At 37.8% G+C, this 16,555-nt stretch overlaps 2 protein-coding genes across 6 annotated transcripts in view; both read left to right on the top strand.

Moving 5' to 3' along the window:
- The first annotated feature begins 175 nt into the window (after positions 1-175).
- Positions 176-3,141, top strand: LOC107732385 (uncharacterized). 3 transcript variants are annotated; one of them, XM_016543686.1, is made up of 7 exons: positions 176-313; positions 510-596; positions 710-778; positions 856-1,062; positions 1,993-2,086; positions 2,358-2,588; positions 2,779-3,141. In XM_016543686.1, the coding sequence occupies exons 2-7, from the start codon at positions 540-542 to the stop codon at positions 2,805-2,807; spliced, it is 687 nt and encodes a 228-aa protein (XP_016399172.1). In that variant the 5' UTR covers positions 176-313; positions 510-539; the 3' UTR covers positions 2,808-3,141. The 3 variants fall into 3 exon arrangements, with proteins under 3 accessions (XP_016399172.1, XP_016399174.1, XP_016399171.1); XM_016543688.1 differs by having other exon boundaries at positions 471-596; positions 710-745; XM_016543685.1 differs by having other exon boundaries at positions 471-596.
- Positions 3,142-3,904: 763 nt separating this feature from the next.
- LOC107732415 (protein FAM49A) overlaps positions 3,905-16,555 on the top strand; it is a 35,133-nt gene continuing 22,482 nt past the window's right edge. For 2 of the 3 annotated variants that reach the window (XM_016543742.1, XM_016543745.1), the window contains exons 1-2: positions 3,905-4,012; positions 4,103-4,212. The gene's annotated coding sequence lies outside the window, so the exon portion shown is untranslated. The remainder of the gene's footprint in view (positions 4,013-4,102; positions 4,213-16,555) is intronic. The other variant, XM_016543741.1, reaches the window with a different exon arrangement.

The following is a 16,555-nucleotide window of genomic DNA, read 5'->3' as shown; positions in this document are numbered from 1 at the left end:
TATAACATTTCTGCTATTCGGTTAATAAATTAATTTACTTTCGTCCCTTCAATCAAATCCTAGAGAATCGGTTTTGTGAACCATTTCATTTCCAAAGATCCGATTCAAAAGAACGAACCATTTGCGAATCGAACATAGCCAGCGTTTGGAAAGAGGCGGGACAGAGTGAGAGAGAGAGTGTGATTGCTATGGAGACTGGTAAACTGTACTGAGCAGGAAGAGCAAAACCATCAATATCGGATCAGTAAACATTTAATGGTTTCGTTATGATAGCTAACATGACTATTTCCGGTTGACAACATTACTACACATGGTAGGTTTGATTTTTTTCTCTTTTGTACTGTATTGCACTGTACAACTAGGCCATTTTGTTGTTTCTAGTATGAAAATCACAGCACATTTGTTTGCCTTAACATGGGTATGTATTTTTGATAAGTGCTCTTAATATTTTGGTGCCTAATATGATTTAGGTTTATCTAGGAGCTGAATCTCAAACGTCTGAATTTCAGTGAAAGATTCCACAAGCTCCCAGAACAAAAATGCAGACCAAACGGAGTACCTGGACACCTCTAAATCATCAGCTCTCCAATGCTCATGTACAGGCACCAAAAATATAGTATATGATCTTCTGCTTTGTTTAACATGAGAAGCTACAGTAACATTGATATTAGTGTAGAATGTTTCATGTCAAATGTGAACACTTTTGCAGGTTTTTGAAGAGAGAAGAAATTTGCTTGGAAAGTGGGTAAAAAATGCACGTACTTTAAAAAATGCTATGGTAACACTTCACAGTTTCTTGGTTTTGTTATTTGCTTTGTTGATTATATGCTCAAGCCCTCTTCCTCTTTGCCCCAGTTTGAAAAGTGGACAGATAGCCAGCGGAAACAGGTGCTACAAGACTGGTTCTCCAGATGCTCTGCTAGCCAGCTGAAACATCTCAGACAGACTCTGAGCAGCTGGGTACCAGAGGAAGCCCTTGACTTCACTAGGGTCCTTCCCAGGGTCATATCACTATATATATTTCCATTCCTTGATCCCCGAAGCCTCTGTAGATGTGCTCAGGTATGTGCCATTGTTAAGTTTATCAAATAAATTAATAAACATTATTGACATTGTACAGTATGAATATTTTGATGCCATGAATAAAAAACACTTTTCTACATGCACACTTTAATGTATTCTATACATACTGTGTGCAAATACACTAACACTGATAACATTATACATGTCTTTACTGTCACTTTTGATCAGTTTAGTGCATCTGTGCTGAATAAAAGTTATACGGTAAAAATCTTACTGACCCTAAACTCTTGAACAGTACTATGTGTGTGACATTAGTGTTTTCTGTAATATATTCATTTGCAGGTGAGCTGGCACTCAAACTGATCAAAAGTGACAGTAAAGACTTTTACATTGTTACAAAAATATTACATTTCAAATGAATGTTGTTCTTTTAAACTTTCCATTCATCAAAGAATCTGGAAAAAATATCACAATTTCCATAAAAATATTAAGCAGCACAGTTTAACAGTTTCAACAATAATAACAATAAGCAATTCTTCTTAAGCACCAAATCAGCATATTAGAATGATTCTGAATGATCATGTGACTCTGACAACTGGAGTAATGGCTACTTAAAAATTCAGCCGTGCATTGCAGGAATAAATTACATTTAAATATATATTAAAATAGAAAATAGTTATTTTAAATTGTAATAATATTGCATAATATTGTATACTGTTTTGAAATAAATGCAGCCTTGGTGAGCACAAAAGACATAACATAACTTTCAAAAACAAACAACATTTTTTTTTAAACTTATGTACACAGTATTATATTTGAGTTCTGAGTTATTATAAAATATCACGAAAACTTATGTGACCCACTGATATGCTGCACTATTTTAGTGCATTTTATTCTGTATATGTGCATGTTGAAAGTGTTAGTAGCACAACTACAGCAGAAAATGCTAAGCTGTCTTTATCTCTACAGACTGATAAAGGGAAAAAGTGCTACAATAAGACAGGAAAACACTATGAAAGCACCATCTCGCTCAACATACAAGCTGCGCAAGGCCAAATCCTTGGTAAGCTAATATAATTGTCATGTGACTGTGCTGTTGATTCTCATACAAATCAGCAGCAGCAGCATGCAAAGAATTCTCCAGAGACGACATAACCAAGAGGTATCATGCATACTGATCAGACTACATGTGGGATATCATGGAAATGTGCTGCACAGAGGAAAAAGAGGGCACTGTGTTGCTGAGGGAAGAAAACAGACATTATATTGAACATGTATACTTTTTTGTTAGAAATATAAGCGAAATCAAGACTTTTATTTGTACATTTTCCCAGATGTTTTTATCCTTGGATCTCAGTGCAGCTGGAAAGCAAAAAACCAAAACAGGCCACAATGGGCAGCTCAGAACTTAGAAGCACTTCCGGCTAACAAGGACTCCATGAAGAGACTTTCCCAGACCTCCCAATGGAATGCAGGGATACGTCCTGGTCCTGTAAGGCCTCCAGTGTCCAGACTGAGTAAGGAGGGGCTCCGTGCATCACAGAGATCCCATAGAAGCACACCAAGTAAGCCCATATGTACTTTCAATATCAATCTTAAATAGGATATTGTGCTTTTATATTAAACTAACCTGACCAAGAATGTAAAATACTCTCTGTGAATATGTGCCAGAAAATATTTAATCTTTATAATTAATTATTAATAACATGATACAGTGTAACACAAATTGGTGTAATAAACATTATTCTGTTCCAGCTGTGTCTCTTTTCGAAGGACAGCCATGAAGGAGAACATATGAAGAATCAAAAGAAGCTTGGCACATAAGGCCATCTATTGGATAATGTTGTGATAGCTACATGAACGACATAAAGTGATTCATACAAAGTTCATTTATTATCATGTCTTTAATTAAAAATTATGTCATAAGCACAATACATCCATTGTTTTTATATGATTATTTTTTTCTTCCTTGAGTCCCTCAAATGTGTTATTGTCCACTAGATGTCCCTGTCTGCATAGAATGTGTGAGTGAGCCAGTGGTTGAAATGTATTTTTATTGTTTACCATCTTGTTTTCTCTGTATTCTCATATATAACCTGTGTATGAGTTTTAAACTGATTGCTGTCTTTACCAAGGAAAATAAAAACAACGAATATGTTAAATAATTATAGAATATTTAACTCATATTAAAATATATGAAACTGATAAAACTGTACTCATATGGTTGCAATTTATATATATATATATATATATATATATATTTTTTGTAATTACTTAATGGTCATTCGCATAAAAACTTTCTTTTCAACTCGTATCGGCCTACACTTTTAATTAGATAAGGCCTTACACAGCAATGTGTGCATACACAATTACACTCTCGTTCATTAACTGACCAGAAAAAACAGGACCATTTATTTTTCTACTATTATATCAAAACAGTTTTGTCTTGAATAACCATTCTCTGTTGTGGTAAATAGAAAGTCTTTTTTTTTTTAAGTATAAAAATCCTGCCTGTGCATGAACGCTATTGAAACAGGACTTTTATTATGAAGACGTGCCTCTGAGTTGGCCATTTTGAATCGGAGCGCCAGTCGCTGTGTTCACGCGGCTGGCTCTGTGGCTGTAATATCCAGTACACTCAATTGACTGACTGCAGCTAGCTTGCAGACAGTCCCTTAAAAGAATATATTGTGCTCTGATAAGATCGGCTCTTGATTATGGCAGTATGGTATATAGCTCTGCATCTAAAACACAACTTTTAAAATTAGAGGCTATTCATTGTGCGCTTCACACTCCTTTCCAGTAGGTGGCGGAAATGCACCTTTTAAGTTGGTTTGCCAACCGCCATTAAATCCTAAAAGAAGAAGAAGAAGAAGAAGACTGACTGCAGCTGAAGTAGGAAAGTGAAGGTGGAGCTCTCCGGGGGTAGAGTCGGTAGAGTTTACAGAAGTGAAATCCCTGAAAAAAACTGTATTTGCGGAAATTATTGGTAAGCATAACATGACTATATAACGGCGTCTGGATTTTTTAAAATAGTGGGAAAAGCTTTCATTCGTTCACAAGCTTGTATTCACAATAGTTACACGCTCGAGCCAAAAGAGTGCGTTACGCTCGCGTTCCAGCTCTCTGTCAAACGTCTCGATATTCCCCGAGCCGCAGGAAGTGTAACTCCAGTTCACTGTAGAGAAAGTAAGTTTTAGCCTTGTTTCAGCAAAACTTTGTTTTACTAATTCAGGTATGTTGTTTCGATTTTAGGGAAACAAGAATATTTATCATTTAAACCTTAGAACAATTTTTATCGGAGAGAAATGCGTTAGTAGTCCTCAGTGATTTACTCGGTGTCTGTTTCTGTGACAACGGATTCAATGAAAATGTTTTAAAGGACGTTATAAACGTCACAGGTTTATTATGTATCTATAATAAGTTTGTGTACTTTTAATCTGTTTGGTTTATGAGTTTGCTGGTATTTTACAGTGAAGCCCACCCGCTGGCGGTTAAATTGAGTTGGCAGTTGGCAGTCTCGTGTGAGCAACGGTGTTTAACTGCCAATGGTTTATCTGCTCTGTTTATTCAGAAGCACGTTTGTATCTGATTTTACATCTCAAAGGCTTTTAAATGGAATTATGGTCTCAAAGTAATGAATAATTCATGTGTGTTTTGTCAAGGATGTAGACTGCTTACACCGTTTAATACAAGTGCAGTTGACTTAAATGATCAGTAACTAGCAATTAACGTTGCTTTAGGTTACTTTGAACTATGTGAGTTTGCTAAATGGATGATTATTTCACTGTAGGCGACTGCTTTGTACAGATTTTTGCATAGTTTTCATTTTCTTCTGTTGTTGGACATTTAAATGTCCTACATGCTAGCATTCCAGCCATCCACTAGATGTAGGTCTATACAGTTGCATTTCTCAGGATAAAGGTTCTTTCAAAGTGCTAAGCTGGCAAAGAGAATATCCAGGTTGTTATTGTCAACCTCAAGCCACAGCAACAGCTGTGCCTTTACAGACACCCAGGAGACTGGGAAACTTAAAGGGATAGTTCACCCAAAAATGAAAATTCTGTCATCATTTACTCACCCTCATGTCGTTACAAACCTGTATGAGTTGCTTTCTTATGTTGAACACAAAAGAAGATATTTTGAAGATTGCTGGTAATCAAACAGTTGGTGGTTGTTAGAAAAAAAAAATACTATGGAAGTCAATGGCAACCACCAACTGTTTGACGGATGGAGTGCCAGTTAGGAGGACACCCCCATGGTTTAAAGTGTATCTCTAAATTGTTGAGATACTTCTCTCCCAGTTTCTTCAGTGCTTCAGTTTTTGTGCTTCTCTGGACAGCCGGAGGGTTTTTAGATTTATTATTGTTTTCCCAGATCAATTGTGAAATGCTGCCTGCTGCCAGACGGATGGCGACAGCTGCGGTGCTCTGCATGCTGGTTGAGCCTCTGGGTATGGCTTTGCATGATATCTTTTGAAATGACAAGGATCTTATTTCAGGGTAGTTTGACCAGTCTCCCATCCTGACATAATTTTTATTGTGGTTAGAAAAGCACAGAAGCACCTGGAGATTGATTATGGTAGTTTTTGTGAACAAGTACTTCCTCTTACAGGAATATTGCCCTTGCGAGACTGCATGAAATTCCTTTCAGTTTTTCTCTGATTATAGACTGTTGGCCTAAGCCTTTTTGTCCTTAGATTGATCAGTCTGCATCTGAACAGAACAATATTTCAGGCCTAAATTAGCGTGCATTTCACTGCACATGGGCTGCGTTCGTTTTCAAGCCCATCCGTGCTGAGTAGCTAATTGATTGGTCTGCCTTTGATAGGCATCTCATGCCATGCCAAGTACGGTGGCAGAGCATGCGAAAGGGAGCACAAATGGTTGTAGTGAATGTGCAGCATTTTGGCAGTGTGTAAATACATTGTGTGTCGTCCAAAAGGCCTCCGCTTCCTCATCCAGCTGGCAACAAGGCATGTGTAAAATCACTTGTTAATCCACAGAGGTCGTTTGTCTGTTCAATACAGTGCATGTGTAGCAGCAAAAATAGAATGCACTTTTAGTTGTTTTAGTTGTCCAGGGTTTTCTAAGTGTAATTGGATTAGTCTACTCATGATTTGTCAAGCTTTCAAAGCTGATTACATGATTCAGCAGTATATTGTTATCATTACAACATGAAAAATTTGGGTTGCACTGTATCGTATTGGTTATTGGAAGAGATTTTGTAATTTAATGTATTGGTTGATAATTTCCTAATAGCTAATTTTCTTTATTTTTACATTTAGATTACATTTGCCGCTCACTGAAAAACTTCACTTAAATCTTTAAAGTCACTAATAATTTAATGACCATTAAATTTAATCATTAAAAATAAATAAATATCTATATTATATATTGTGATCATTTATTTTAATTAATGTAATTTCCAGTTCTCCACTGTTGTTTAAACTAATTTATATTAGTTGCATTGCTTTTATTTAGTTTGTATTTAAAAGTTGTCTCAATGACTGTGTGGTGGATTTGTTGTCTTAGACTCATAATATGCTTACTAACTGAGCTTTAATAAACCCTCACATATTTCTGTGTGTTCATCTTCATCAGCGAATTGCATCTGAGAGATTTAACTAATACAAAAAAAAAAATAATAATAATCCAGTGGACTGATTTGATTTGCATGGTTATTAGGGGTGTAACGGTTCACAAAAGTCACGGTTTGGTTCGATACGATACAGTGGTATCACGGTTTTGTTGTTGTCAATTCAATCAATTGATGCCGAATTGCCGCTAATTCGATGTGAAAGTAAAATGCACACAGGCATTAAGTTATTTAAAAGCGAGGAAAAAAGGGAAAACTCTAACGTACTGCCTCACCGTCACAACCCTACTGGAGTGTGTTTTTGTTTGGGAATGGGAGAGGCAAAATATCACGTTGCCTGTTACATCGTTTGGGCTGCCTTGTTAAGCACAGTGACACAGAACATTATATTTCACACATTGTAAGCTCTTTTATTTTCCAAATGTAATAGGATTAGTCCAACGAATCGTTCGGTTTGTAATGCGTACCGAACCGAAAGCCTCGTACCAAATGGTTCAGTACGAATACATGTATCGTTACACCCCTAATGGTTTTTTTTCGGTATGCATGATGCATTAATATTGACGAGAAGTAGAAGTAAATTGCTTGCCCGTCTGAAAGAAGCAAGTCATATACACCTAGGATGCCTTGAGGGTGAGTAAAACGCAGCCTAATTTTCATTTTGGGGTGAACTAACCCTTTAACTTTGACGTCTTTAAATGTACTATATTGTGCAACATTGGTGTGATGCTTTCTGTTGTTCACTTTCGACAAACTTCCTGCTAGTTTTACACTTTTATTTCCTCCCTGTGTCTGAGAGTCGTCTGTGCTGAGGTTAATCACAGGGGAAGTAGCTTATTTGAAATGCAATGATTGCAGAAACCACTGGTAATATTTTTACATAATATATTAAGTAGGATGTTTGTGAAAGCTTGTAGCCGTACTGTTGTGCCTGAGAACAGAAGCATGGTTTTGCTAGCTGCAGGCGATCGTGTAGGTGATAACTCTGTGTCGAGCTGCGTACTGTGAGTTGGAGTGTTACCAGACCTGACTCCTCAGCTGGCATTTTAACTTGACTGTAACCTTGGCCGTCTGAGTTGTCTGGCTCTTTTCAGTGATGCTACTTTTTCATTCAATTGAGCAGCTGCTGGAATTTAGATTTATGGTGTTTTTGTCCATGGTAACAGTCTGTGAAAGCACTGTGAATGAAATGTATCATAGCCCAGATATTCTTTCTCTCTCTCCCTCGCTCTTTCTGTCTTTAATTTGGACTCACTTGTAGGGCTGCACGATTAATCAAATGCGATTGTCACGTACATCTTGTCAGTAAAGCCAGTTCTGTGATTAGTAGTAAATCTCCATCACCTGCTTTCAGATGGAGCAGCATTTACTACACAGAGCCGTAATTCTCTGACAAGCTACGAAAAAAAATCACAGACGATATAATCGTACGATTATGAAATCGAATAAATCGTTCACGATAATGACAGCTGTTTGCGTTGCTTCTCAGTGAACTATGGCTCTATGTAGTAAATGCTGCTCCACCTGAAAGCACGTGAAAGTACCACATTTAATAACACGTTTTTACTCCAAACTCACTTCATAACGTCGAGTGTTTGAAATAAATCCTTCTGTGAGATGATGTGGCTTCTTACAAAGAATAAGTCATGCAACATATTTCATAGTATTCTAAGCAGTGATGAAGGCTATGTCGATTAGCATTGCATTATAGATATACTTTATTATAATGAAAATTATAATAAGAAGAACTCCGATAAACCACATATTGCCGTAGTTGTGTGTTTATTAGTCATGTTGAATCAATGAAAGCATTAAAATCTTCTGTTTATTCAGCAACCACTATAGGGATTTCCTGGGTTGCTTCTGCAGGGCGTATCTGGAGTTTCTGTGCGAGAGCGCCCTCTGGCCTTCGGATTAGGGCTGCACGATATATAGTTTCAGCATCGATATCGCTATGTGGGCATCTGCGATAGTTACATCGCAGGATGTGCGATGTTTAGTATACTGACCGTTATATGTATACTGATCATTTTCTTTGCTCACACACAGACATCGTGTCACCGGATGCGACATCTGTCGTGTCACGCCTCCGTCCATGCCAAAGTCTGTCTACACTGGATGCAACAAAGTGACCTTTGCAAATCATCTGAACTGTGTGTCAGTATGTCATAAATAAAACGCGGCATCAGTTTACTGTTGGGGATTTGTCATGTCGCGCCGCGCCACATCCAGTGTAGACAGCATCACTGATTATAATGGGTTCATAGTATTTTGTCGCGTTGCGCCAAGCAGCTTGCGTCCAGTGTAGACACAGTGAGAGCCACGCAGATGCACGTGAACTCTGAATTCCATTCACTTCTTGACATACGTGTGAAATTTTCAAAATGCATGTCTCTACAAGTATCCTTGTAAACACAGTTGCTTAGGTGAAGGTAAACAATTGAGAAAGAAATGGATGTGTGAGAATTTTGTAGCTTTAACACAGATTTATTAGATTTAATTTATACAGTGAAGACTTTGCAGTGTTATTTAACATTTGATTATTAAATTTCTGTACCTGAATTAGGGCTGCACAATATTGAAAAAAACTCACATTGCGATATTTTGTTTTTCTGCAATATATATTGCGATATGAAAAAAAAAAATCACCAGATGACTTGAATAGCTCTATTTGGGAAAAAAATAATAATTAGGGTAAACGTACCTATTAAGCTCACCAAAATCTACATTGAGACATTTTTAGTGCACAAGATATTGGTTTCAGTACAAAAAGTTAGGTTAAAATAAAAGATTAATCTCTCACACAAAAATATTAAATTTTATTTTAAATGACAAAAGCATTTCAATTAAGATATACATCATTAAATGCAAAACGTCCGGCTGTGCTTAATGGGTACATGCTTGTACCCTTTAAGCACACCCACATCATGTTTTATTAAAAATTCTTGTTTATTTTAAACAACATTTTTAAAGAATAATTGATTTTTTTTTAATAACACAAATTCAAAAATCAAATCAAATAAAACAAACCAATAAAACATTTCATTCACAGGGATGAACACAGAAACTAGCCTCATTATGAAGCCTCTTATTAAATGGATGTCAACTTATCTATCGTCTCTTAAGGCTGGAATACACTACACAATTATTGCCCCAATTTTCCACAGATTTACAGTCTGGAGAAGTTCACAATAGTTGCCAAAAGTCAGAGCCGGTCTGTAGATTTGAATTGACAGAATCTGTAGAAAATCAATTAACTTAACTTAAAGTGATAACCATCAGTTAATATTTTAAAGTCTGTTTATGAAGTATTTACATTGACGTTCAATGTGGAAGAGCTTAAAGAGAGCACACTGAGCTTAATGGGAGCAGAAACTATTTTTTATGAATTTCATGTAATATTTATTAAAATGACAAGATTTCGCAAAATAAATAATCTAGGTCATAGTAACAAACACATCAATTTGTTAAGACATCAAGTATGATAATACATAATTTTTTCTTTTTATAATCTAAGCTCAAATATGGAAGTGTGCTTAAGTACATGAGCTTAATAGGTACGCTATATTGATGCTTAATAGGATACGCTATATTGATGTGCGCATGCCAGAGCATGTGAGCGAAGCGGAGCGGTGTGACGCTCTGCTACGTTTTCCGCTCTATGGACGTGCGCTCCACTCAGTCGCTCTAACCGCCCAAGCAAGCGCTCCGTTAATATTACTAGCCTATTCTAAATTCGTGGCTGTGATTTTGTCTGCATGTTATGATCGGGGCTCCGTACAACCGAATATAACCTTAGCCTACCTGTTTATTCATTTATTATGGTATGTAACTAGCTCACCTTTTGCTGCACCATGTTTGCGTAGCACATCCTCGTGCTTTCTGGCAATGTGCCGCTTCAGATTCCAATATGAATCTTTACTAACTCTCCCCGCACTCCCTCTCAGTTTCTTCTCCCTGCTCATTCTTAACTTTGATTTTTACTTTACATTTATGTATAAGGCTTGCAACTTCGTTGAAACAATATCTGGACTCCATAACTGCTCTACTATTCTCGATCTCTACAGATTCTCGATCTCGAACAAGCAAATCACCAAACGGCATTCTGGGTTGAGCGAGCGGCACTGAGCGTATTGAGCGAGCGGAGCGGAATCTTCAGAAAGGCGCTCTGCGCTCTTAAGGAAATATTCCCTCCCCGCTCCGCTCACGCTCCGCTCCGCTCACATGCTCTGGCGCATGCCCAGTAGTTTTGGTGTATCCCTTCTAGCCTTAACCGGCTCTCACCGTGTCTACACCGGACGCGAGCGGCACGGCGCGACGCGACAAAATGCAATAGAACCCATAATCAGTGATGCTGTGTGACTGATTAAATTTTTCGCTTCGCTTTTCGGCGAAATTCGCCGTTTTGAATCAAAATATGTAATTTATTCTAATCTTCTAGAAGAGTTTTTCTTTTGGGGGGGAGGCAGAGAGCGAGAGAGAGAGAGATTGCAAGCTCGTAGACAGGAGTGTGTTCGACCAAAGTCCCTTTCTCGGTTCGACTTGAAGCAGCAATGCGCAGACCGATCGCTGAATGACATCAAAGAAACCGCGAAAGCTACATTGAGCAGATGGCTCCGCGTGCTTTCGAATCTCCTTTTGTACTTTTGATGTCCAATCGGAAAACACTTCATCTCACAGCCAGTCCGTTTTGATGGCACACTTACGCTCCCATCCGCATGTAAACATGTCATCGGCGTGGAAGTTCTTCATTGTGAGTTAAACAGACACAAAGTTCGCAATTTATAATACAATATTGATTGTTTTTGCTCAAGTTCGCCGACCAAGTTTCAATCAAAGCCACAGCAGAACTGTTTTGTGTCTCCAAGCAACACAGCGGTGTTTCGATACTGAATGAATCCACGTTTTTGAACGAATCAAGTGAGTCAATGATTCAGTAACCCATTCATAAAGACAGTAGTCACTTCCCTCGTTTTTGAATGAATCAGCCGTTTAATGACTCGCTCATTAAAACTAGGGGTCGACCGATTATCGGCGCAGATATTAAGCATTTTTATGATTATCTATATCGGTCATTTTCAAAACCGATTCGCCGATAAAATAACTTAATTTTGAAACGCGCTATTTGGCTCTGATGCAGCCAAGTCACCAACATCTTGGATGCCCTGGGGGTAAGCAGATGAACATCAAATTTTCAAAGGCATCAGCAGACATTGCTTAAGTTGCAATAAATCACAATCCACTAACGTTACACTGAAGTTGCAAAACGCCTCAATATTATCTATGATTTCCGTTATGCGGAAAACGCGGTGGTGGGTGGAATGCAGTCATATAAATGGAATTTATGTATGACGCGGAATGTCACGGAATTTGTCAAAGTTTGGATGAATTAATCAAAAGTAGGTCAGTACACTTTTTCATTACACGGCCCTACTTCGGATGGAGATTTACTACTGATCACAGAACCGTGCGTCACTGAAAGATACACATGACAATCGCAGCTTCTGTCTAATCGCTATTTCGATTTCATTTCAATTTATCGTGCAGCCCTACTCACTTGTTGAAATGTATGTAACCTAGTCCTTGCTTCACTGTTTATTTGTTGCTATCTATTTATCTGCACAGGAAGTTTAGCCAAATACCAAATGCTTTTTTTCTATGACACCAAGAAACAATGAATTTGTTCAAGAAGACTCCATGACCCAGATTTTGGAAATGTCACGGAATTTGTCAAAGTTTGGATGAATTAATCAAAAGTAGGTCAGTACACTTTTTCATTACACGGCCCTACTTCGGATGGAGATTTACTACTGATCACAGAACCGTGCGTCACTGAAAGATACACATGACAATCGCAGCTTCTGTCTAATCGCTATTTCGATTTCATTTCAATTTATCGTGCAGCCCTACTCACTTGTTGAAATGTATGTAACCTAGTCCTTGCTTCACTGTTTATTTGTTGCTATCTATTTATCTGCACAGGAAGTTTAGCCAAATACCAAATGCTTTTTTTCTATGACACCAAGAAACAATGAATTTGTTCAAGAAGACTCCATGACCCAGATATTTTTTCTGATAGAGTCACTCGGGAATCCAAAATAGATACAAAGCTAATAAGAGGTTTAACCCATTTTTTTTTTTGCAACAAATGCTAGTGCACTAGGGTGAATACCGTATTGGCCCGAATATAAGACGACCGCGTTTTTTCAGATGTATTTCCAAGAAAAAAACATTGTCTTATTTTCAGGTCAATACGGTAATTTAGTGTTTTCTTATTTTTAAGCTAGTAGTTTTCAACATACCATAGAGTCATGACTATTACATATGAGCCCATAATGAGCTCAAAAGGTTTGTGAGTGTGTCACAAACCTACAGCCTTTCTTTGTAATTTAGGCTGCATGATTTGGGAGTAAAATCAAACTGCTTTTTTCCTGATAAAAATTGTGATTTAAATGTGATTTAGGGCTGCAGAGTTTTGTGAAGTTTGTGATTACAACAATATGACTATAAAATAACAGCAATAATAATTTGTTTTTTTAATGTTTGTTCTTATTACTAAGTAAAAATATTACAAATATTACTATTATATTTTACTGTAAAATAAAATGTTTAAGAAAAATATTATAAATAATTCTATTTTGCAGCACAACTGTAAAATTACAATACTAATATTTATGACTGTCTTAATATGTTCATTTTCAAATGTTAAACCATTTTATTTTGAATGACAACAGCTTGTTTGTAAGTGCTTTTCATTAATTATACCTGAATTATAAAAAAACAAACTAAGAGTAGATGCAGAGGTTATTTTGTGTGGCATTTTACTGTGAACTGAGGCGCTCTAAGACACTGCATCATGAGCTGCTTGTGTGTAAAAGAACATAGTGCCACACTTTACTCTGAAACGCGATTTTCTTATTTCTTTAATTAAATCACATCCTCAGCAATTTGATAATCATACTAAAATTACAATTCTTGGTTTTATTTTGAGTAATCATGCATTCCTATTTGTAAGACAGTCAGGACAGGCTTAAATTACGCTCGAAGGGCAGTGAAGACCCTCTCTCCCCATGTACTCTGCGACATGGATCTTTGTATTTTAGTGCCTTTAAGATGTTGAGATCATAGAACAGAAGTGCTATTCAGACCATAATCCGGCTGTAAGAAGAATTGTACGCCTCCGGGGCCTACACACTTTATGACAAGCTGCGGAGACTGTCTCGGTTTTCGGTTGTCATCGGTTTACGCACTGAGGCTGTTTTGTGTTTTTCACACTCTTTTCCTATGCCCGATAATCCAAAATGCCAAGAACATTGGCTAGATGAAGCTTTTCCTACTTAAGTGAAGAGAAGCCATTATCTGAATGATCTAAATTTCTTCAGACACTATAAACATTCATACTGTTAGGAGTAGGACCAGAGGTTCATCTGTGGTGTTTGAATGGGATGCGTTGTTTTGGAAGTGTTGCTCCACCCTTCATGACCCTGTTGAGCACAGTGTTACGGCAGAGGAAGCAAGGCAGCCATTGTGGCAGTGTTTATGTCGCCCTGCCTCTTGCCACATTGCCCGCCCACCAATGCCCATGTAGGGGCAAAAATCAACCAGCCTCCTTCAAGCCTCAGTCACATTTCCTGCAGCCCGAGGGAGGCACAGTTCTCTTAACCCAATTTTAGGTTTGCTGTCCTCCACAGTCAAAACAGAGAGGTCTTTAAATCTGGATGAAACCATGAGGTCTCGCCCTGTGGTGTCTCTGTTATGTTATATAGGGTGGAGCAGCCCTTGTGCCTTTTAGCCTTTTATGCTCTTTACAAGTCTCTTAGTTGAAGAAATCAAAGCCTTTTATTATAACAGGCCCTTTAGTCTGTTGATGCAGAATATCACATCTGATGGTGTGTGTTCATTAAAGAAGCATGTTTGAGTGCAGCTCACTGACCTTTCTGTACTAGGCTGGCACTAAATATTGTATTGTGCTTTAGACCACCTTGTGTTGTTAGAAAGCTTTAGAGTCAAGTTGTATCTACAAACACAAATTCTACTACAGTTATGGAGCGGATTTGAAAAGCATTATTTAAAAATGTTATACAATTTGGGTTACAGTATGTGAAATTATATGCTGTTTAATTTAGGAGTCGAGGACGTGTAGGTGTTCTGACAAAAAATATGAGGGTGTAGTGTAATTGTCTAAAATAGACATGGCTGGCACAGCTAAAGACACAGCATCCATGACAACGAGTAACAGAAAGCCCTATAAAATCTGTTAATATTTTTTCACCAAAATTCTTTTACATTAAAATTTTTCTGGATTAATGGTTTAAATAAATTGTAATAATCAAAAAGCAAGTCTAATCCAGGGCTCCAGACTGCGACCAAATGGCACTGGCGCGACCACTGCATTGTTCAACTCGCGTTGCCATTTCTGTTGCATATGAGAAACATCAGACGGCAAACGAAACAAAAGTGTAACAAAATCCCGCTACTCGTTTCAGCTGCGCAGCACGGACCGTTTAACAGCTCGGACCGCGGCACAAACATACTTTGCTGTGAGTCAGAACAGCTTTACTCGGGAACCAAAGTTGATTTTGCGGTGCTGTTACCGCACAGCGCTGCGAGATCCAGTGAGAAGCGTTTGAATTCGCCGCAGAATGAATAAGGTTGTTGGGAGATGTATGTAGTGAGAATCATTCAAATTCTGCACAGAAATCTCTGTTATAAACAGATCAGACAGCGCTGACGTAGAAAACCAGAAGCAGTAACGCTAACTATAACCATGGTGTTGTGGCAGAAATTAGGGGTGCAACGGTTCAACTTACTCACGGTTCTGTTTGTATCACGGTTTTAGGGTTTCGGTACGGTTCGGTATGTGCTATGTTTATGTATATATTTTAAAATATTTAAAAATGAAAATTATATAACCAATTTGTTTCACATTCTTTCTTGGAAAAGAAAGAATCACTACAACTTCTGAAAGGGACCAGCAGTGTTTTAGCATTACATAAAAAGTAATGTCACAAATCAGATAATGTCATTTTAACATCATTGTGAACATACAAAAAATTTTTTTTTTTACTAATTTTATATAATTGTAACTTTGCTTTCCATACACTTTAAGTACTTCTTCATATACCACAGCAAAAACTATAGTCTGAGAAAGTTCAAACATGATTAAAGGCAAGTGAACGGTCAGTAAAAAAAAAGAAGAAAAAAAGAAATGTTCGCGCGCCGTCTGAAACGCGTCTCTCTGTGTGTGTGTGCGTGCGTGCGCACGTGTGCGGCAGAACTGAAGAGACGCTGCGCGAGATGCGGCTTGTGTGCGCGCTTCAGGTCTGCAACTTATTGCACTTAACTCTTTTTAACGTCAAGCAATTCTCTGCTATATGCGTCGAACTAAAACTTTGACCTTTTGCAAAGTTTTGATTTAAGTAGCCTATTATTAAAATGATTCAGATATCGCACGCCCTTGCGATATGCATATTGAGATATTTACATTTGCGATATTTCGATATATCGTGCAGCCCTAACGTCTGCTATAGGATGCTTACCAAGACGGGCATTTTGACAATTTTTGTGTGAATTTGTCCATTTAAACACAATACTTCAGAGAGAGCTTAATATTTGCGCGCGTTCTGAGGTGCAGGTTTGCACGCTTCGGATGAGCGTACGCACAAATCTTCTCATTGCATGCGCGAGCTCGTGGCCTCTGTCTGTTAAATGTTTAAACTGGCAAAGCTTAAATGAGTTTAGCTTGAACACAGATATCAACGTGTGCTGTTCAGGTCTCACCTGTGCGCGCGTGCTATCAGCACCCGGGTGATGACGGAATAAATGATCATATTCCAGCATACGGCATTCGCATTGAACAAGAGTGAATGGTTTGTCCACGATTGTTTTTTTAACATCGCTGTTGTTGTAATGTATTGGGAAGCCAGAATGCGCA

This window comes from Sinocyclocheilus rhinocerous, unplaced genomic scaffold (assembly GCF_001515625.1).
Source record: "Sinocyclocheilus rhinocerous isolate Xijiao unplaced genomic scaffold, SAMN03320098_v1.1 scaffold68, whole genome shotgun sequence".
NCBI classification, from domain to species: Eukaryota; Metazoa; Chordata; class Actinopteri; order Cypriniformes; family Cyprinidae; genus Sinocyclocheilus; species Sinocyclocheilus rhinocerous.
This window is presented reverse-complemented; position numbering and strand designations above follow the sequence as displayed.

What these genes read in the sequence shown, in the direction of transcription:
- LOC107732385 (XM_016543686.1), top strand. Translation starts at nt 540, where the DNA reads ATGCAGACCAAACGGAGTACCTGGACACCTCTAAATCATCAGCTCTCC. An exon ending in ATCAGCTCTCCAATGCTCAT is followed by an intron (nt 597 to 709) that starts GTACAGGCACCA and finishes ACACTTTTGCAG; the next exon opens with GTTTTTGAAGAGAGAAGAAA. An exon ending in ATCCCATAGAAGCACACCAA is followed by an intron (nt 2,589 to 2,778) that starts GTAAGCCCATAT and finishes ATTCTGTTCCAG; the next exon opens with CTGTGTCTCTTTTCGAAGGA.